The sequence below is a fragment of the Coregonus lavaretus genome (assembly GCF_964263955.1).
Source record: "Coregonus lavaretus genome assembly, chromosome: 26".
Lineage (NCBI taxonomy): Eukaryota > Metazoa > Chordata > Actinopteri > Salmoniformes > Salmonidae > Coregonus > Coregonus lavaretus.
The window spans coordinates 42,441,221-42,463,331 of NC_140013.1; the positions used below are offsets into that span (position 1 = coordinate 42,441,221).

Below are 22,111 nucleotides of genomic sequence, written 5' to 3' on the forward strand. Positions count from 1 at the left end.
GTAACCATAACATAATATATTTCCCCTTTTGGTAACCATAACATAATATATTTCCCCTTTTGGTAACCATAACATAATATATTTCCCCTTTTGGTAACCATACCATAATATATTTCCCCTTTTGGTAACCATAACATAATATATTTCCCCTTTTGGTAACCATAACATAATATATTTCCCCTTTTTACAGACAAGTCATAGGTGTGTGTTTTTGCTAATTTTAACCGCACACCTGTTTGTGTACATGGATTTTATAATGTCGTATGTTTTCCCCCCAACACCACTTTCCATACATTTGTATAGCAGACCCTCATGCCAAATTGAGCCAAAAGCTTTTTTGAAATCAACAAAGCATGAGAAGACTTATAATAATAAATAATATGCCATTTAGCAGACGCTTTTATCCAAAGCGACTTACAGTCATGCGTGCATACATTTTTGTGTATGGGTGGTCCCGGGGATCGAACCCACTACCTTGGCGTTACAAGCGCCGCGCTCTACCAGCTGAGCTACAGAGGAACACTATTTATTTCTAATACTTTTGCAAACATTTATAAAAACCTGTCTTTGCTTTGTCATTATGGGGTATTGTGTGTAGATTGGTGAAGGAAAAAAAGCAATTGAATCCATTTTAGAATAAGGCTGTAACGTAACAAAATGTGGAAAAGGGGAAGGGGTCTGAATACTTTCCAAATGCACTGTATGTAGTATATAATGTATACTATGTAGTCGATAATGTATACTATGTAGTGTATACTATGTAGTGTATAGTGTATACTACGTAGTCTATAATGTATACTATGTAGTGTATACTATGTAGTGTGTAGTGTATACTATGTAGTGTGTAGTGTATACTATGTAGTGTATAGTGTATACTATGTAGTGTATAGTGTATACTATGTAGTGTATACTATGTATTGTGTAGTGTATACTGTGTATTGTGTAGTGTATACTGTGTAGTGTATACTATGTAGCGTGTAGTGTGTAGTGTATACTATGTAGTGTATACTATGTAGTGTATATACTCACCCTGCTCTGAGTAAATGTGTGCTGGGTGGTACTGTGGTATATACTGGGAGCTCATGTCTCCCACGCCCCCCGCCATGCCTGTGTAGAGGTGGGGTGGGGGGGGCAACATGGCGGGGTGGGGGATGAAGGCGGGCAGGTGGGCGTGGGGTGGAGGAGGTGGGTGGTGCAGGGGGGAGTGGCCACATACAGTGCATTTGGAAAGTATTCAGACCCCTTCCCCTTTTTCCACATTTTATTACGTTACAGCCTTATTCTAAAATGGATTCAATTGCTTTTTTTCCTTCACCAATCTACACACAATACCCCATAATGACAAAGCAAAGACAGGTTTTTATAAATCTTTGCAAAAGTATTAGAAATAAATAGTGGTCCTCTGTAGCTCAGCTGGTAGAGCACGGCGCTTGTAACGCCAAGGTAGTGGGTTCGATCCCCGGGACCACCCATACACAAAACATTTTATGCACGCACGACTGTAAGTCGCTTTGGATAAAAGCGTCTGCTAAATGGCATATTATTATTATAAATAACTGAAATATATTGGGCTCCCGAGTGGCGCAGCGGTCTAAGGCACTGCATCTCAGTGCTTGAGGCGTCACTATTGACCCCCTGGTTCGATTCCAGGCTGTATCACAACCGGCCGTGATTGGGAGTCCCATAGGTCGGCGCACAATTGGCCCAGCGTCGTCCGGGTTTGGCCGTCATTGTAAATAAGAATTTGTTCTTAACTGACTTGCCTAGTTAAATAAAGATGCACAAACATGTATTTTGAACTACTGACTAGGCAATGGTCCTTATACATTTACATTTACGTCATTTAGCAGACGCTCTTATCCAGAGCGATTAGGGTTAAGTGCCTTGCTCAAGGGCACATCGACAGATTTTTCACCTAGTCGGCTCGGGGATTAGAACCAGCGACCTTTCAGTTACTGGCACAACGCTACTTACCCACTAAGCTAGCTGCCGCCCTTATAGGCCTTAGGTCCGGGGTTTTCATCTGGTTGTTTACTTTGGATCTGTATGAATTTTTCCATCCTGGAAAAAAACTGTGTGCAGAGAAAGTCTCCGACTGAAGTCATAAACCAGGCACCAGAGTTCATAATAATAACAACAATGTATTGATTTATTGACTGATTTTAAACTGAGTTGTAAAAAAATATTTGTCTCACCAACAAATAAACAAAGTTTTGAAAATGGAAAGTCAGTGAGCAAGTCTCTATGAAATGCAGAAATACAGGACACACAGACACGTTTAAACACGTTTAAACACGTTCTCTTGACTTCGTGCCATTGGCAACCAGTAAAGCTGGGGGGAGATGCTATCCTGGTGTTTTTTCACATTTACCTTTAAAAGGACTTTACTGGAAAACGAAATGGGCGGGGTGTTATTATTAAACTACCAACCAAGGAGACTGAAAGTCAAGTGTTTCTAGGGTTGATCCTGCAAACAGCTCAGCCTGCTCCACTCTGTAATGAAGTCTCGCTGTGGATCTGAGATGAACAGCTGCTGATCATCAAGACAGAGTCAGGGTGCTTCTCATCACAGTAGGTACAAATCAAATTATGGTCAATTGTTGTTTTAAGATTGATTGTTGTTGCAGCTTATGGCTGTGTTTTGGCATTTGTTACAGAACGTGTTGTACAATGTGTATGGAAGATCATTATCCTGTTATGTTTGTTCCTATGAATAATGACAAACCGGGGCATAGGTTGATCTACTTTTAATAAACTGATACTTCAGCTAGCGGTCTCCTTGTTTAGCCATGCAAGGCACACTTCAACTCTCCCCCTCGCATAGCCTGCTTGGTAATGTAATCTTCACGTTATTAACACATAACAACACACATATATAAAGTATTGAGTGTTTAAAGCTTGTAAATGCTGTGTTATGGGGCAATTCTTACATTATTGAGAGTCCATGGGATGGTGGGGTATTTTGGCAGGTAACATATAGCCCAAACTATTTACACTCAGGCAATTTGGCTTTTACAAATCTCCAGAACTAACCAGATGTACCATTTTATTAGTTGTTCTGCTGTTGTTCTTATTCTTTACTTATGGGTTACAGTTAATCTCTCCTCTCTCTCTCTCTCTCTCTCTCGCTCTCTCGCTCTCTCTCTCTCTCTCTCTCTCTCTCTCTCTCTCGCTCTCTCTCTCTCTCTCACTCTCTCTCTCTCTCCTCCCTCTATCTCTCTCTCTCTCTCTCTCTCTCGCTCTCTCAGTTGTTATTGTTAATAATCCTTTCTTATTAAAAGTGAAAGCAAATTTACACTGCAGGGCAAGAGAGGATTGTGGTATTTGAGAACGTTTGATTTTGGAGAAGCAAAACTCTGTTGTTGTCCCAGACGATGTGGTAGATCAGTGATAACTGAACAGGGTTGGGTTTCGATGATTGTTTACACTACGTAATGTGTAATCAGGATGACAGTAAATTGTAAAAATCCCCCTGACAACCACAGATATGAGGAAAGGGTTTGAAACACTCCTATAGTTTGAATGCGGATGAAGTGAGTTTGAAACCTGTTTGTTGCACTCCAACTTCAGCATTCATTTTTGATGTTTCACCAATGGAGGAAACTGGTGTCAGACCTGATGCTGGTGTGCTCCCTACCACTCTGGTCCTTCTACTACTTAATGGAATCTAACTGGGTGTTTGGAGACATCGCCTGTCACTATGGTAAAGAAGATCACTGTGAGAGATGATAGTATAGTACTGTAAAGCACACTTCGTGCTGCTGTGTAACTGCTGCCATCTCAAATCTTGATTTAACTTGTTGCTTTTTTAAAAACCAATCCATCTCTCTCTTTTGTGTGGACTCAAGGAAGAGTGCAACAGCTAATGGGGATCCTGATAAACTGACCTCTCTCTCTCCCTCTCTCTCTCTCTCTCTCTCTCTCTCTCTCTTTGTCCCCCCCCCCGCCTCTCTCTCTCTCTCTCTTTGCCCCCCCCTCCCCTGTCTCTCTCTCTCTCTCTCTCTTTGTCCCCCCCCCGCCTCTCTCTCTCTCTCTCTTTGCCCCCCCCTCCCCTGTCTCTCTCTCTCTCTTTGTCCTCTCTTTGTCCTCCCTCCCCCTCTCCCTGCCCCCCTCTCTCTCTTTGCTCCCCCTCCCTATCCCCCTCCCCCTGCCTCTGTCTCACTCTTTGCCCCCCTCTCCCTGCCGCTCTCTCTCTCTCTCTCTTTCCCCCCTCCCCCTCCCCCTCCCCCTGCCTCTCTCTCTCTCTCTTTGCCCTCCCACCTCTCTCTCTCTTTGCCCCCACTCCCCCTGTCTCTCTCTCTCTCTCTCTCTTTGCCCCCACTCCCCCTGTCTCTCTCTCTCTCTTTGCCCCCCCTCCCCCTTCCCCTCTCTCTCTCTTTGCCCCCTCTCCCCCTGCCACTCTCTCTCTTTGCCCCCACTCCCCCTCCCCCTGCCTCTCTCTCTCTCTTTGCCCCCACTCCCCCTCCCCCTGCCTCTCTCTTTGCCCCCTCCCCTCCCCCTCCTCCTGCCTCTCTCTCTCTCTCTTTGCCCCCCTCCCCCTGCCTCTCTCTCTCTCTTTGCCCCCCCCCCCTCTCCTCTCCTCTCTCTCGTTCTTTGTCCTTATTTTAGGAGCAATCTAAAACGAATAAATCAGTCATCATGGAAGATGGAAACGTTTCCTCTAACTGCTCCATCAGCATGTTCAAACACAGAGTCTACCCGCCCACCTACCTAGTCATCTTCACCCTCGGCCTCGTCTTCAACCTCGTCTCCCTCTGCTTCTTCGTCAGTGTCTGGAGGAGGAAGAAAAGGTTTACCCCTGTCAACCTGTACATGGTAAACCTGCTGGTGTCAGACCTGATGCTGGTGTGCTCCCTACCACTCCGGTCCTTCTACTACTTAATGGAGTCTAACTGGGTGTTTGGAGACATCGCCTGTCGAGTTATGTCCTACATCTTCTACGTCAACATGTACGGGAGCATCTACTTCCTCATGGTGCTGAGTGTGCTTCGTTACATGGCCGTCACCCAGCCGTTCAGGTACATGCGCCTGCAGAGTAGACGTAATGCCTGGCTGGGGTGCCTATTGGTCTGGCTGCTGGTGTCGCTAGCCTCCATCCCTATGCTGAGTCCAGGGACCATCAGAGATGCTTCTGGTAGAACCAGGTGCCTGGAGCTCAACCCAGAATACAACCCCATTCACAACCACACACTGATCATAGCCAACCACGTCACCGTACTCCTCGGCTTCATTGTGCCCTTTGCAGTCATCTCTGTCTGTTACATATTTGTGGTGCGTAGACTGCTGACGCTGAGGAAGGTTGAAGGAAGGCCGAAACACCACTACAAGTCCATGTCCCTAGTTGTAATAGTCCTTAGCATCTTCCTAGTGTGTTTCCTGCCCTACCACGTCACGAGGACGCTCTTCCTGGAGGCCGAGCAGCAGGCGAGGGAAAAGGGGTATAGAGATTCCTGTAGGTACATAGAGCGTGTACGCAAAGCGGCTGTGATCACTCTGTGTCTCGCAGCGGGGAACAGCTGCTTGGACCCACTCCTTTATTTCTTAGTTGGGGATAACTTCAGGGTTTTCTGTCAGGGCGCTTACAAGGAGACGGAGGGAAAGACACTGGCTAAGACGGAGGGAATGAGGAAGGGGACCGATCCGACAGTAGAGCTACAGGAACTAAATGCTCCAAACAGCTCCAGTCCTGATATTTAGCCTGGGACAGGGGGGTTGGAAGTGAAATAGGACTATATTTGATGGCTTTGAGAAGAATCTCTAGAGATGGTGCTTTTCTTTTTTTTTTTCTTCCATATAAGACACTGCTGACAAACCTAGAAGGGAATATGCAGCTAGGGTATATCAATACAAAATGACGTGTCCCACTGTGTATGTGTCCTCTTCTCTCTCATGAATTTCATGTCTTTTTTTAAATATATATTTTTTAATCTAATTGTTGTAAAGCCAAATAGGTTTACTATCGGAATATTTTATGACTTGTCCAAGCCTGAACCGTTGCAATATACAGGTGAATATTTACCATTAGTCATTTTTCAAACAGCAACTTCTGGAGAAATCAGGCACACACACACCATTGGCAGGGTAAGGACCCGACAAACAGCTCTGTTGGCTCTGAATGGAATGAACCATTGGCAGGGTAAGGACCCGACAAACAGCTCTGTTGGCTCTGAATGGAATGAACCATTGGCAGGGTAAGGACCCGACAAACAGCTCTGTTGGTTCTGAATGGAATGAACCATTGACCATGGATGAGTGATAAAGTAGGGGTCAATATGTAAGGAGGAGTTTTATAATGAATAGTAGTGAGTTATTACTGCTATTCAGTGTTATTATCCCCTAATGCAGTACATGGCCTGTGGAATATGGGTTACTGTTGATAATTAATCTATTAGATGTGAACTATGGCCATCCATTGTAGGGATTCATATTTTCCCGGAAATCTAGTACATTTTTAATACCGGGAATAATTAATGTTGATCCCAAGAGTCCCGGGAAATACTGCAAATACCGGAAGTGCCCATTTAAAGCGTTTAAAACCAAGGTATAGTCACAACATTCATTACATGCTTTTACATGGCTTTACATGGCTTTACATGCAAGGCTTTGCCACCACCTATTGGTCAACGTTTATACAGTGGTGACACAGTTGAGCAGCAGTCTTGACTATTGCGTTTGAGACCTGTGTAAAATTGTCTCTGCATTGCGTTTTATTTTTGTCTGCATAAATAATGACAGAGGGCTCAGGACTTTGTCAAAAATGATATGATCAATTTATCTTATAAAATGAACTTCCAGGCCTAAATGAAGTGCAGTCACAATGTACAGGCCAGGCTATAACAATAGCCTAACAAATAATACAATCAATTATACCATGGCATTGTTGTATACTCCTTTCTGATTGGCTTGAAGGGGTAGAGCGTGCATTATTTCCCTTAATAAACCGGATGGTTCGAGCCCTGAATGCTGATTGGCTGACAGCCGTGGTATATCAGACCGTATACCACGTGTATGACAAAACATTTGTTTTTACTGCTCTAATTACGTTGGTGACCAGTTTATAATAGCAATAAGGCACCTCGGCTAAGGGCTGTATCCAGGTGTTGCGTTGTGCTTAAGAAAAGCCCTTAGCCGAGGTATATTGGTGTCACGCCCTGACCTGGAGAGACTGTAATTCTCTAGGTTGTTTGGTCAGGGTGTGAAAGTCTAGGTTTTGTATTTCTATGTTTGGCCGGGTGTGGTTCCCAATCAGAGGCAGCTGTCGCTCGTTGTCTCTGATTGGGGATCATACTTAGGCAGCCAGTTTTCCTGCCTGGGTTGTGGGATCTTGTTTGTGTATAGCCTTCCGACGTCACGTTTTGTCAGTGTGTATCCAGTTTAATAAACATGTTTGCAATAACACGCTGCACCTTGGTCTGACCCGTCTCTCAACGTTCGTGACAGAAGATCCCACCCCCAACGGGCCAAGCAGTGTGCCCAGGAGCAGCAGACACCCTGGACACAGGTGGGGAAGAGTTTTTGGACATGGGAGGAGATTTTGGCAGGAAAAGGACCCTGGGCGAAGGAGGAGGCCCAAGCAGGAGAGGAACACAGAAGGCGTCGGCCGAGGAGGAAGCCCGCGAGACAGCCCTAAGATTTTTGTTGTTGTTGGGGGGGCTAAAAGGGTGGTCGGGGATCGATAGAGAAGAGCCCCGACCACTGCACTCGTGGGGGCTCAAGGAGGAGTCCTCACTGGAGGAGGACTGGGCGCGGAGAGTAAAAGACTGGTACAGTCGGAGATCTCTAACGACAGTTCCCAGTCCGGTACACCTCGTGCCTGCGTCTCGCACCAAGATAGTGGTGCGTGTCTCCAGTCCGGCCCGTTCCTGCTCCTCGCACCAGACCTGTGGCTTGTGCCCGTTCCACCGGTGCCTGGTCCATCTCCGGTCAGCGGCTCCATTCCAGTGCCAGAGCAATCCGCTCCACCGGTGCCCAGTCCAGCTCCGGTCAGCGGTTCCACTCCGGAGCCAGAGCAGTCCAGCTCCGGTCAGCGGCTCCACTCCGGCGCCAGAGCAGTCCGCTCCACCGGTTTTGAGTCCAGCTCCGGTCAGCGGATCCATTCCGGAGCCAAAGCAGTCTGCTCCACTGGGGTCCAGTTCAGCTCCGGTCAGCGGCTCCACTCCAGGCCCAGACGTCAGCCCCTCTCCAGGGTCGGGGCCTCCCACACCAGGGTCCAGACAGGGCTTGGTGCATCGTGGGAGGAAGGAGAGGGGAAGCATCGCCATCGGGTGGGCATCGTCCAGACCAGGGGCGCAATGGGGAGGCAAAGAGGGAGAGGTCGTCACGCCCGGAGTCGGATCCGCCCCCGAGGCGGAATGCCCACCCGGACCCTCCCCTTATGAGTCAGGTTGGTGCGGCCGGAGTACGCACCTTTGGGGGGGGGGGGGGGGGTACTGTCACGCCCTGACCTGGAGAGACTGTTATTCTCTAGGTAGTTTGGTCAGGGTGTGAAAGTCTAGGTTTTGTATTTCTATGTTTGGCCGGGTGTGGTTCCCAATCAGAGGCAGCTGTCGCTCGTTGTCTCTGATTGGGGATCATACTTAGGCAGCCAGTTTTCCTGCCTGGGTTGTGGGATCTTGTTTGTGTTTCGGTGAGTTTGGCTTGTTTGTGTATAGCCTTCCGACGGCACGTTTTGTCAGTGTGTATCCGGTTTAATAAACATGTTCGCATACCACGCTGCACCTTGGTCTGACCCGTCTCAACGTTCGTGACAATTGGCCATATACCCCCACCCCTCCCCCTCGGGCCTTACACGGTATATTTGCACGGTAGAATTCAATGGCTATAGTTCATTTTTACAAGTTTTGTTTGAGCTGCTTTTGACAGCAAAAGTCTAATTGAAAACAGTATTGGGTTTTCTTGAATTTGATTTTCATAATAGCAAGCTAGGACTGATGGTTTGGTTCGCTAAACTAGCAAGTCTGTTTGTTTGGTTACCACAGCAACTACTGTAGTTATCCAGTAAACTTGCTAGCTACTTCAGTGGATGTTGAACACATTTCTAGTGGCAAATGTAGCCATGTATAGAAGGGATTTATGCTTCTGTGGACAATAATCCAACTCAGTGGAAGGTCAGTTCCACTCCGCTAGCCTGTTGTGGAACGCACCTTCCACAGTCTTTCATTATTTTCATATGTTGCATAGCCCCTCTGTCACATATATGTAGGGAGTCAGGAAGCAGGTGCAGAAGGAGCGTTTGATGCAAGGAAAAAAGAACGTACTGAACATGAAAACAAACCAATACTGCCTGATGCCTGAGGGCTAAATGAAGGGAAGGTGAAGATAATAATGGTTGCCAGGGCCGGTGGTTAGTAACCGGCGACATCGAGCGCTGGAGAGAGGGAGTAGGCATGACACCCTCGTTGATTATCCCTTTACATACACTATACAATATTATTTTGAATAACAACATTACAGGTGCCTATCAATAACACACAAAGGCCTCCCTGGGATGTTTATGAGGGGGATATCAGTGTGCAACATTAGGCTAGGGAACTTTTAGCTTTAAAAAAATAAATAAAAAAGTTAACCCAAAATGAAAATTCCCACTCTCTCTAAAGCTGCCTTTCAAGTCTCCCTGATCTCTCGAAGTGTGTTCTCAAAAAACAGAGAGTGCCGATGGACGGCTTCGTAGCTTGGTGACAGAAAAGGCCCTTTCTGCCTCCACCAAGGTCGCCTGTATGGTGGGGAGCGCCTTAAACAGCGGTTGGAGGTGTCCCCATCTTTGTTTGTTGCATCAAACAATGCCAGCTCCTTGCATAGCCAATGCCAGCTCCTTGCATAGCCAATGCCAGCTCCTTGCATAGCCAATGCCAGCTCCTTGCATAGCCAATGCCAGCTCCTTGCATAGCCAATGCCAGCTCCTTGCATAGCCAATGCCAGCTCCTTGCATAGCCAATGCCAGCTCCTTGCATAGCCAATGCCAGCTCCTTGCATAGCCAATGCCAGCTCCTTGCATAGCCGCAGGAGGTGGAGGTGCTGCAGCATTCCCTGACAAAATCACAATACAAAAAATAATCATATATTTAAAAAAATAATGGAGAACATTTTGTATAATCTCACAAAAGTAGTGCACTGGGACTTTACAATTCCTGTATTAGTGGACCCATATAGCCATCTGTATTAGCTGACCCATATAACCATCTGTATTAGTGGACCCATATAGCCATCTGTATTAGCTGACCCATATAGCCATCTGTATTAGCTGACCCATATAGCCATCTGTATTAGCTGACCCATTTAGCCATCTGTATTTGTGGACCCATATAGCCATCTGTATTAGCTGACCCATATAGCCATCTGTATTAGCTGACCCATATAGCCATCTGTATTAGCTGACCCATTTAGCCATCTGTATTAGCTGACCCATATAGCCATCTGTATTAGTGGACCCATATAGCCATCTGTATTAGCTGACCCATATAGCCATCTGTATTAGCTGACCCATATAGCCATCTGTATTAGCTGACCCATATAGCCATCTGTATTAGCTGACCCATTTAGCCATCTGTATTTGTGGACCCATATAGCCATCTGTATTAGCTGACCCATATAGCCATCTGTATTAGCTGACCCATATAGCCATCTGTATTAGTGGACCCATATAGCCATCTGTATTAGTGGACCCATATAGCCATCTGTATTAGTGGACCCATATAGCCATCTGCATTAGTGGACCCATATAGCCTTCTGTATTAGTGGACCCATATAGCCATCTGTATTAGTGGACCCATATAGCCATCTGCATTAGTGGACCCATATAGCCATCTGCATTAGTGGACCCATATAGCCATCTGCATTAGTGGACCCATATAGCCATCTGCATTAGCGGACCCATATAGCCATCTGTATTAGCGGACCCATATAGCCATCTGTATTAGTGGACCCATATAGCCATCTGTATTAGTGGACCCATATAGCCATCTGTATTAGCTGACCCATATAGCCATCTGTATTAGCGGACCCATATAGCCATCTGTATTAGTGGACCCATATAGCCATCTGTATTAGTGGACCCATATAGCCATCTGTATTAGCTGACCCATATAGCCATCTGTATTAGTGGACCCATATAGCCATCTGCATTAGCGGACCCATATAGCCATCTGTATTAGCGGACCCATATAGCCATCTGCATTAGTGGACCCATATAGCCATCTGCATTAGTGGACCCATATAGCCATCTGCATTAGCGGACCCATATAGCCATCTGTATTAGTGGACCCATATAGCCATCTGTATTAGCTGACCCATATAGCCATCTGTATTAGCGGACCCATATAGCCATCTGTATTAGCTGACCCATATAGCCATCTGTATTAGTGGACCCATATAGCCATCTGTATTAGTGGACCCATATAGCCATCTGTATTAGCTGACCCATATAGCCATCTGTATTAGCTGACCCATATAGCCATCTGTATTAGTGGACCCATATAGCCATCTGTATTAGCTGACCCATATAGCCATCTGTATTAGCGGACCCATATAGCCATCTGTATTAGTGGACCCATATAGCCATCTGTATTAGCTGACCCATATAGCCATCTGTATTAGTGGACCCATATAGCCATCTGTATTAGCTGACCCATATAGCCATCTGTATTAGTGGACCCATATAGCCATCTGTATTAGCTGACCCATATAGCCATCTGTATTAGCTGACCCATATAGCCATCTGCATTAGTGGACCCATATAGCCATCTGTATTAGTGGACCCATATAGCCATCTGTATTAGTGGACCCATATAGCCATCTGTATTAGTGGACCCATATAGCCATCTGTATTAGCTGACCCATATAGCCATCTGTATTAGCGGACCCATATAGCCATCTGTATTAGCGGACCTATATAGCCATCTGTATTAGCGGACCCATATAGCCATCTGTATTAGCGGACCCATTCGCTGTCTGTAGCGTGGGCCCCCCATAAAATCGTGTCGGGAGGGGGGTTCAGTTGTCGGAGAGCAGGCCGAAGATGATGGAGAGGGCCGATCTTCTTGTGCACAACGGGAGGCCACAAACTAGGATCCTCTCTGTCATCTTCAGCCTGCTCTCCGACTCCGCATCTTCCTCCTTGGCCTCGGACAGCAGGTCTTCGACAAGGCCATTTGCTCTCCGACTCCGCATCTTCCTCCTTGGCCTCGGACAGCAGGTCTTCGACAAGGCCATTTGCTCTCCGACTCCGCATCTTCCTCCTTGGCCTCGAACAGCAGGTCTTCGACAAGGCCATTTGCTCTCCGACTCCGCATCTTCCTCCTTGGCCTCGAACAGCAGGTCTTCGACAAGGCCATTTGCTGTCCTCAGCAGCATTTGCTGCGATGGCATACTGAAGTCGTCATTGGGTAGATTGCTCAGAACAGATGGATTCAGGAGGTACCTGTAATGCCATTATTCAAATGAAAAAATATTAAAATCCAGAAATCACTTTCATAAAGGAACTCGCATAGTCTGATAATTTACCAAAGATATAATCATAGGCAATTATTGTAGCCTAAACTATGAGTGTTTTATAAGAGGGAATAAAACAGCTTTATTACGCTATATGCATAGGAATATATAATTTATAATAAAATATAAATGAGATACAGTGAGGGAAAAAAGTATTTGATCCCCTGCTGATTTTGTACGTTTGTCCACTGACAAAGACATGATCAGTCTATAATTTAATGGTAGGTTTATTTGAACAGTGAGAGACAGAATAACAACAAAAAAATCCAAAAAAACGCATGTCAAAAATGTTATAAATTGATTTGCATTTTAATGAGGGAAATAAGTATTTGACCCCTCTGCAAAACATCACTTAGTACTTGGTGGCAAAACCCTTGTTGGCAGTCACAGAGGTCAGACGTTTCTTGTAGTTGGCCACCAGGTTTGCACATATCTCAGACTTCTCCAAGTCATTAAGGTTTCGAGGCTGACGTTTGGCAACTCGAACCTTCAGCTCCCTCCACAGATTTTCTATGGGATTAAGGTCTGGAGACTGGCTAGGCCACTCCAGGACCTTAATGTGCTTCTTCTTGAGCCAATCCTTTGTTGCCTTGGCCGTGTGTTTTGGGTCATTGTCATGCTGGAATACCCATCCACGACACATTTTCAATGCCCTGGCTGAGGGAAGGAGGTTCTCACCCAAGATTTGACGGTACATGGCCCCGTCCATCGTCCCTTTGATGCGGTGAAGTTGTACTGTCACCTTAGCAGAAAAACACCCCTAAAGCATAATGTTTCCACCTCCATGTTTGACGGAGGGGATGGTGTTCTTGGGGTCATAGGAAGCATTCCTCCTCCTCCAAACACGGCGAGTTGAGTTGATGCCAAAGAGCTCGAATTTGGTCTCATCTGACCACAACACTTTCACCCAGTTCTCCTCTGAATCATTCAGATGTTCATTGGCAAACTTCAGACGGGCCTGTATATGTGCTTTCTTGAGCAGGGGGACCTTGCGGGCACTGCAGGATTTCAGTCCTTCACGGCGTAGTGTGTTAACAATTGTTTTCTTGGTGACTATGGTCCCAGCTGCCTTGAGATCATTGACAAGATCCTCCCGTGTAGTTCTGGGCTGATTCCTCACCGTTCTCATGATCATTGCAACTCCACGAGGTGAGATCTTGCATGGAGCCCCAGGCCGAGGGAGATTGACAGTTATTTTGTGTTTCTTCCATTTGCGAATAATCGCACCAACTGTTGTCACCTTCTCACCAAGCTGCTTGGCGATGGTCTTGTAGCCCATTCCAGTCTTGTGTAGGTCTACAATCTTGCCCCTGACATCCTTGGAGAGCTCTTTGGTCTTGGCCATGGTGGAGAATTTGGAATCTGATTGATTGATTGCTTCTGTGGACAGGTGTCTTTTATACAGGTAACAAACTGAGATTAGGAGCACTCCCTTTAAGAGTGTGCTCCTAATCTCAGCTCGTTACCTGTATAAAAGACACCTGGGAGCCAGAAATCTTTCTGATTGAGAGGGGGTCAAATACTTATTTCCCTCATTAAAATGCAAAACAATTTATATTATTTTTTAAATCCGTTTTTCTGGATTTTTGTTGTTGTTATTCTGTCTCTCACTGTTCAAATAAACCTACCATTAAAATTATAGACTGATCATTTCTTTGTCAGTGGGCAAACAAACAAAATCAGCAGGGGATCAAATACTTTTTTCCCTCACTGTACAATTGCAAGCCTATACCTGAAGAGGAAGACCAGGTTATTTTGCCTCCGCTGGCTGAATCTGGTCTCGATGGCATCCCTCGTCTCCTGGCAGATTGGTGCTTCATGCTTCTTCAGCTCATCCAGCATGAACCGAAAGATTCCATCTGCCATGATGAGAGTGGTGTCCCGCTGGAAGAGTTACTCCACGCCCATTTTGAACAGGTTTGAGAGGTGAGATCAGCCGCCCAAGAAGTCCTGGATTGACATCAATTAGAGCCTTGGACACTGATCTGTGCAACAGCACATATCGTTCCACCATATCTGCGAGACTGTTCCAGTGGGTGCGACGATCCAACATCAGGTTCATTTTCCATCTCCTCTTGCCTGAAGCTTATCATTGCTGACTGTGGCCCTGTGAAAGTGATGTGCAATCTTTCGGCCCCTTCTCCACTGTGTTGTCCGGCTCCTCGCTCACATGGGACAGGGATCCGATTCCCTCTTCTTCTTCGTCAGTCCCATCATCATCATCACTGGTAAGTGGCTGCTGCTCTGTGTGGCTGTACAGGACATCCGTCACAGCCAGTGTAACGACAAAGGACAGTGCTGTTCCCTTTCACGGTTTAATGTTTATTCTGCACACACACAACACAATGTGTAAACTTCGGAGTGTAACCGGTGTGAAATGGCTAGCTAGTTAGCGGTGCGCACTAGTAACGTTTCAATCGGTGACGTCATTCGCTCTGAGACCTTGAAGTAGTTGTTTCCCTTTGCTCTGCAAGGGGCCGCGGCTTTTGTGGAGCGATGGGTAACGGCGCTTCGAGGGGTGACTGTTGTCGATGTGTGCAGAGGGTCCCTGGTTCGAGCCCAGGTCGGGGCGAGGAGAGGGACGGAAGCAACACTGTTACAGGAGCAACTGCAAATCCATCATGAAATCTCCATCAAAGTTTAAGAACTCTTTGGCTTTTTAATAATAGTTGTAGAAAAGCTAAATGCATATTTACAATATGCATTTTATACATCATTACTATAGCTCAGTTGGTAGAGCATGGCGCTTGCAACGCCAGGGTTGTGGGTTCGTTTCCCACGGGGGGCCAGTATGAAAAATGTATGCACTCACTAACTGTAAGTCGCTCTGGATAAGAGCGTCTGCTAAATGACTAAAATGTAAACGTAAATAACACCATGACTACAGAGGAGCGCTCAACTTAATAATGACTCCATCTAATGGCCATAACACAGCACCGCAGCGCATGGGCTACACGTGTACAGTAACATAACATTGTTCCATAACAGTTTGGGATAAAAATACATTTACACTTCACGAGGTGACTAACCTCACTAGAAAGGGAAGTACTGGACGGACACTATCTAGTCTTTACCGTACAGCAACGTGCTAACTTTGTAAATGTCCATAAAATTGTAAATACAGGACACAAACATGTCAACATCGATAGTGATTATAAAACAATATCGTTGTCAGGCTAACATACATTAGATATCATTTTAAAAGTGAAAACACTGGGTGCAGCACGGATCACGATACATACCTCCATCAAAGTTTTTTTTTTTTTAAACGATTTGGCTGGATCCTGCGTGATCATGCACACATATAGGCACAGAGATGCAGTTGCACACATAATACAGCAGGTGGCTCCACAACTATACTATTCATACATCACATCATCCGTCACAGCCAGGTTCTTGAGAGTAACACAGTTGGTGTTCTGGCAAGACAAGTATCCTCTACTTGACCATCACTGACGCTCCATCGGTGGAGTCGACCATGTTGTACCTACTCAGTTGACCATCCACTAACTATTTAACCCTTTCAGCTGGCATGCTACCGTGAATCCTTGCCATGCCCAGGTTCCAGTACTCTTGGAACGAGTGGAGATTGATGGCCCAGGTTCCAGTACTCTTGGAACGAGTGGAGATTGATGGCCCAGGTTCCAGTACTCTTGGAACGAGTGGAGATTGATGGCCCAGGTTCCAGTACTCTTGGAACGAGTGGAGATTGATGGCCTAGGTTCCAGTACTCTTGGAACGAGTGGAGATTGATGGCCTAGGTTCCAGTACTCTTGGAACGAGTGGAGATTGATGGCCTAGGTTCCAGTACTCTTGGAACGAGTGGAGATTGATGGCCCAGGTTCCAGTACTCTTGGAACGAGTGGAGATTGATGGCCCAGGTTCCAGTACTCTTGGAACGAGTGGAGATTGATGGCCTAGGTTCCAGTACTCTTGGAACGAGTGGAGATTGATGCTCATGTATCTTTTATTCTGAGAGGAGGTATACTCGTCAATCGTGAGTGAAAAAACGAGTGCCCCTCTTCACCATAGCCTGCAGGTGGTCATCTGGCTTGTCCTTCTCTCCATCGGCATACACTCTCACCTTTCGGGATATCTCAGAGGGATTTGGGGGGGGGGGGGGTTGGTATAGCCATCTCGTTTAAGTGCTGCCCTTAGGTAGTTGCATCGTGCCATACCATTGAAGGAAAACACATTACAGCCCTTCCTTGGAGTATTTATTCCATCGTTTTGGTAGGCTCCAGATAACAACCCAGGGTTTTTCATACGGTATCAGGCCCCTCTGTATCCATTACATCAGGAGGATCAAACAGATCCTTCCGGCCATTCCGGAGTACTGCAATGTGGCCTCTGCAGAAGTCAGGGCATTCATACTGCAATGTGGCCTCTGCAGAAGTAAGGGCATTCATACTGCAATGTGGCCTCTGCAGAAGTCAGGGCATTCATACTGCAATGTGGCCTCTGCAGAAGTCAGGGCATTCATACTTCAATGTGGCCTCTGCAGAAGTAAGGGCATTCATACTGCAATGTGGCCTCTGCAGAAGTCAGGGCATTCATACTTCAATGTGGCCTCTGCAGAAGTCAGGGCATTCATACTGCGATGTGGCCTCTGCAGAAGTCAGGGCATTCATACTTCAATGTGGCCTCTGCAGAAGTCAGGGCATTCATACTGCGATGTGGCCTCTGCAGAAGTAAGGGCATTCATACTTCTTGCGCGTTGCAAGAGCACTTGTGAAGGAAGTTGTCAAGGAAGCGAGTTTGTGTTTATACAGGATGTACCGTTTATACAGGCCGAACCGTTTATACAGGCCGAACCGTTTATACAGGCCGAACCGTTTATACAGGCCGAACCGTTTATACAGGCCGTACCGTTTATACAGGCCGAACCGTTTATACAGGCCGAACCGTTTATACAGGCCGAACCGTTTATACAGGCCGAACCGTTTATACAGGCCGAACCGTTTATACAGGCCGAACCGTTTATACAGGCCGAACCGTTTATACAGGCCGTACCGTTTATACAGGCCGTACCGTTTATACAGGCCGAACCGTTTATACAGGCCGAACCGTTTATACAGGCCGAACCGTTTATACAGGCCGAACCGTTTATACAGGCCGAACCGTTTATACAGGCCGAACCGTTTATACAGGCCGAACCGTTTATACAGGCCGAACCGTTTATACAGGCCGAACCGTTTATACAGGCCGTACCGTTTATACAGGCCGAACCGTTTATACAGGCCGAACCGTTTATACAGGCCGAACCGTTTATACAGGCCGTACCGTTTATACAGGCCGTACCGTTTATACAGGCCGAACCGTTTATACAGGCCGAACCGTTTATACAGGCCGAACCGTTTATACAGGCCGAACCGTTTATACAGGCCGTACCGTTTATACAGGCCGAACCGTTTATACAGGCCGAACCGTTTATACAGGCCGAACCGTTTATACAGGCCGAACCGTTTATACAGGCCGAACCGTTTATACAGGCCGAACCGTTTATACAGGCCGAACCGTTTATACAGGCCGTACCGCCCAACAGGGTTGGCTTAGATTGTTGACAACATGTAAAGTATATTTTGTGTCCAATGTTAACATACATTGGCACAATGAGCACTTGTTGTATCTCAAATACATCGTTACAGTTGTTGGCAAGCTAGCCAATCTTAGCATAGACGTGACACCAGTCAAAACAAGACATGGTATCAAGAACAGGATAAAACTGGCTTAAACTAGCCACCTATGATTCCCCACAACAGCTGATTTCTGCCCCATGGAAGTGCCCACATCGTTTGTGTGACGTTGTCGGTTTACCCATCTATACATATCAGAGGAGGCTGGTGGGAGGAATGAGGATGAGCTCATTGTAATGACTGGAATGGAATTAATGGAAGGGTATCAAACATATGGAAACCACGTTTGACTCAGTTTCATTTATACCATTCCAGCCATTACAATGAGCCGTTCCTCCTATAGCTCCTCCAACCAGCCTCCTCTGATACATATGGAGCTGTACAGATTTTGTATTTTTGACACCACACGCCACATAGCAAGTTCTGCAGGCTCTAGTTTAATCTGGTCTTGATTATTGTCCAGTCATATGGTCAAGTTCTGCAAAGAAAGACCACCCCCCCCCCCAAAAGAAAACATTTATAAATAAAGACCTAGTTAAGCTGCAGCTGGCCCAGAACAGAGCGGCACGTCTAAGCTTCATTGTAATCAGAGGGCTGATATTCAGTGGCGACCCGTCATTCAGGGCAGGTGGGGCTGTTTTAGGCCTGTTTAGCAAAAATAAATAAAAATAATGCAAAAAATAATAATAAACGTGTTGCCTGTTTTTGCATGTTATTTTGGCATTAATACGTGTCACATATCCGTTTGCAAACAATGTAAAAAAAAACAAAAAAACATTGAGTTAATAAAGCTGCATACAAACATGGTCTCTTTTTTGCTTTTTTATTTTTAAAACTTTTTAAAATGTAACCTTTATTTAATTAGGCAAGTCAGTTAAGAACCAATTCTTATTTACAACGACGGCCTACCAAAAGGCCTCCGGCGGGGACGGGGGCTGGGATTAAAAATAAAAATAAAAATATAGGACAAAACACACATCACGACAAGAGACACCACAACACTACCAAAATGCAGGTGTTTCAGCCTAGCTCAGTGCTTTCTGTGGTGGTGGGGCAGCCAGCGGAACATACGGAGCGTAGGGATTGGTAATGTTCTCTAGTTGCGCCATGATTGGCTCAGTGATCTGTCACTCATGGGGACACTACGTCACCGCAACATTCAAGCACCTTGGGTGCTGCCATAGAGTTAGATTGGAAGTGCCCATCCAAGAAGGCTCAAGGTCATTGGCCACAGATAAAATTATGTCAAATCACGTTATATCTACAGTAGCTTTGATTGGGCTGATCATGTCATCATCATACTTTCAAAATCTTAGCTAGCAAGCTAGCAGTCATCATCATGAATCAAGTCGACAATCTACTGGCAAATCCTTTTTAATCCTTGTCATATGAAGATAAATAATTAAGAGAAATTATAGATGAAACGTATCGGTGCTCATCGGCCATTGGACATAAACATTACACAACAAGTTGGAAATCACAAATTCAACAATGAGTGGTTTGGAAGGAATCAGTGGCTAACTGCAAGCATTGCAAAGCGATCACTAGCCTGCTATTCAGTGGAGTGGATGTGTGGTCCAAGTCTGGATTTAAGGGTCTCTTTCCCAAGCTTATAAGGATAAACCAGCATGACCTCTGCTGCTTTCAAAACAACTGGAAACTCGGAACTGGGAACTCTGAAAAAAATGAGCTCCGACTGGGAAAATACGAAGGACCGCCGTGCCACCTTCCTGTTCAAGTGAGCACAGCACAACAAGGTGAGTCCAAAAATGTCTTGTATGCTGCTGAATAAACTATGTAATATGCCAGGGAGATATGTACTGTATGCTGTAGCTAAGAAAGTAATACTAAGTGTATGTTGTGTAGTAAGCTGTTAGTAGCCCATGTGTCTCACCCTAATAATTTGGTCCCTTTCCCCCTCATAACTTAGCCTACTGTTCTGACTTGGTGGTGCACATGTAGCCTATAGCCTGTTTTAGAGAAATGTAATCATCGAATATTGTAAGAGCTTTCATTGGCGGCTAATAGGCCCCCTTTATTTATCCTACGGTTCTGACTTGGTATACAGGGAGAACACTGTAAGAACGGCCCATGTTCTGAATTCTGTCGCTGTACATTTCAAAAGTGCTGAACAAATAGTTATATTGACTACGTCCGTCCTAGCTCGCTCATTAATGTCTTAATCGAAATTACGGAGTGGTAAGGTGTTGGGACTGCTGTTCGGACAGCTTTATGTAGGCCCTAACAGTTTGTGGGAACAGTTTGTCACCGTTATAGTCCAATTAATATATTGTTTAGAGTTGTGTTGTGTTGTGTAGTGGCTTTGCTGGCATGCATCTACAATTTTCTGGGCGAGTTTGCCCCACCAAGATTTACATGCTAAAATCGCCACTGCTAATATTAATACTATGCATGCCAGTCTCTATTGGCTAAGAGTTGAGGAAAGACTGACTGCATCACTTCTTGTTTTTATAAGAAACATTAATGTGTTGGAAATTCCAAATTGTTTGCATAATCAACTTACACACAGCACTGACAAACACACTTACCCCACCAGACATGCCACCAGGGGTCTTTTCACTGTCCCCAGGTCCAGAACAAATTCAAGGAAATGTACAGTATTATACAGAGCCATGAGTGCATGGAACTCCCTTCCATCTTATATAGTGCAAGTGAACAGCAAATCTGGTTTCAAAAAACAAATAAAGAAACACCTCACGGCACAACGCCTCTCCCCCATGTGACCTACTTGTTGTGTGTATGTACCAGTGGAGGCTCCTCAGAGGAGGAAGGGGAGGACCATCCTCCTCAGTGAATTTCATAAAAATTAAAATGGTAAAACATTTAAAAAGTTATCCTTTTCAGATAAAACTATACTAAATATAATCACGTCACCAAATCATTGATTGAAACACACTATTTTGCAAAGAAGGTCTACAGTAGCCTCAACAGCACTCTGTAGGGTAGCACCAGGGTGTAGCCGGAGGACAACTAGCTTCCGTCCTTCGCTGGGTACATTGACTTCAATACAAAACCTAGGAGGCTCATGGTTCTCGTCCACTTCCATAGACTTACACAGTAATTATGACAACTTCCGGAGGACGTCCTCCAGCCTATCAGAGCTCTTGCAGCATGAACTGACATGTTGTCCATCCAATCAAAGGATCAGATAATTAATCTAGTACTGAAAGCATAAGCTACAGCTAGCTAGCACTGCAGTGCATAAAATGTGGTGAGTGGTTGACTCAAAGAGAGAGAAAGACAACAGTTGAACAGGTTTGAACAAAATAATTTCTTCCAAAATGAATGAGTAGCAAGAAAGAAATGGAGAGAAAGTGTCCTTTTTTTTCACTTTCACTTACTTAGCTAGCAACTGCAGCTAGCTAGTTTAGCCTACTGAAACACCCTACTCAAACAGAGGGATACTATGTTAGCTAGCTGGCTATGACGTTCCAACACAACACTGGAACTCTTCCAAGTCAAGGTAAGCTTTTGGTATAACTCATTTATTGCCACCGGGGTCCGCCAGTGTAACTGCTTAGTGACTGTACACTGTAACGTTACTGCATGATTGTAGCGGGTTTACTAACGCGTTAGTTCTATTAGCTATTCTGACTATGATGTTACTTTAGCTAATATGGGGACAACGATGTGTAGCGGTTTGGCTTGGAATGTTATTTTTTTCACCTGGTCACATACAGCTGATGTGTTATGCACTGAAGTCCTCAAGCGAAGGGAAAAGGTGAAAGGAGGAGAGCACATAGATGCGAGGAATTATACAACGTGGCTGCTATGAAAGTGAACTGTGTTTACGTGTGATCAGGGGTGTATTCATTCCGCCGATTCTGTTGAAAAACGTTTCTTAAACGGAAGCAAACGGAACAAAAACGGGGATAAACAATACCTGAATTTGTCCAATAGAAACTCTCATTTGCAACTGTTGGACTAATGATTACACCCTATATCAGCTAGATGCAGGCGAGAGTGTG

The 22,111-nt window shown here is 45.5% G+C and overlaps 1 protein-coding gene across 1 annotated transcript; it reads left to right on the forward strand.

The window, feature by feature from the left end:
* Positions 1-2,459: 2,459 nt before the first annotated feature.
* cysltr2b (cysteinyl leukotriene receptor 2b) lies at positions 2,460-7,385 on the forward strand. The gene is made up of 2 exons (XM_084143106.1): positions 2,460-2,571; positions 4,609-7,385. The coding sequence occupies exon 2, from the start codon at positions 4,639-4,641 to the stop codon at positions 5,695-5,697; it is 1,059 nt and encodes a 352-aa protein (XP_083999232.1). The 5' UTR covers positions 2,460-2,571; positions 4,609-4,638; the 3' UTR covers positions 5,698-7,385.
* The last annotated feature ends 14,726 nt before the right edge of the window (positions 7,386-22,111 follow it).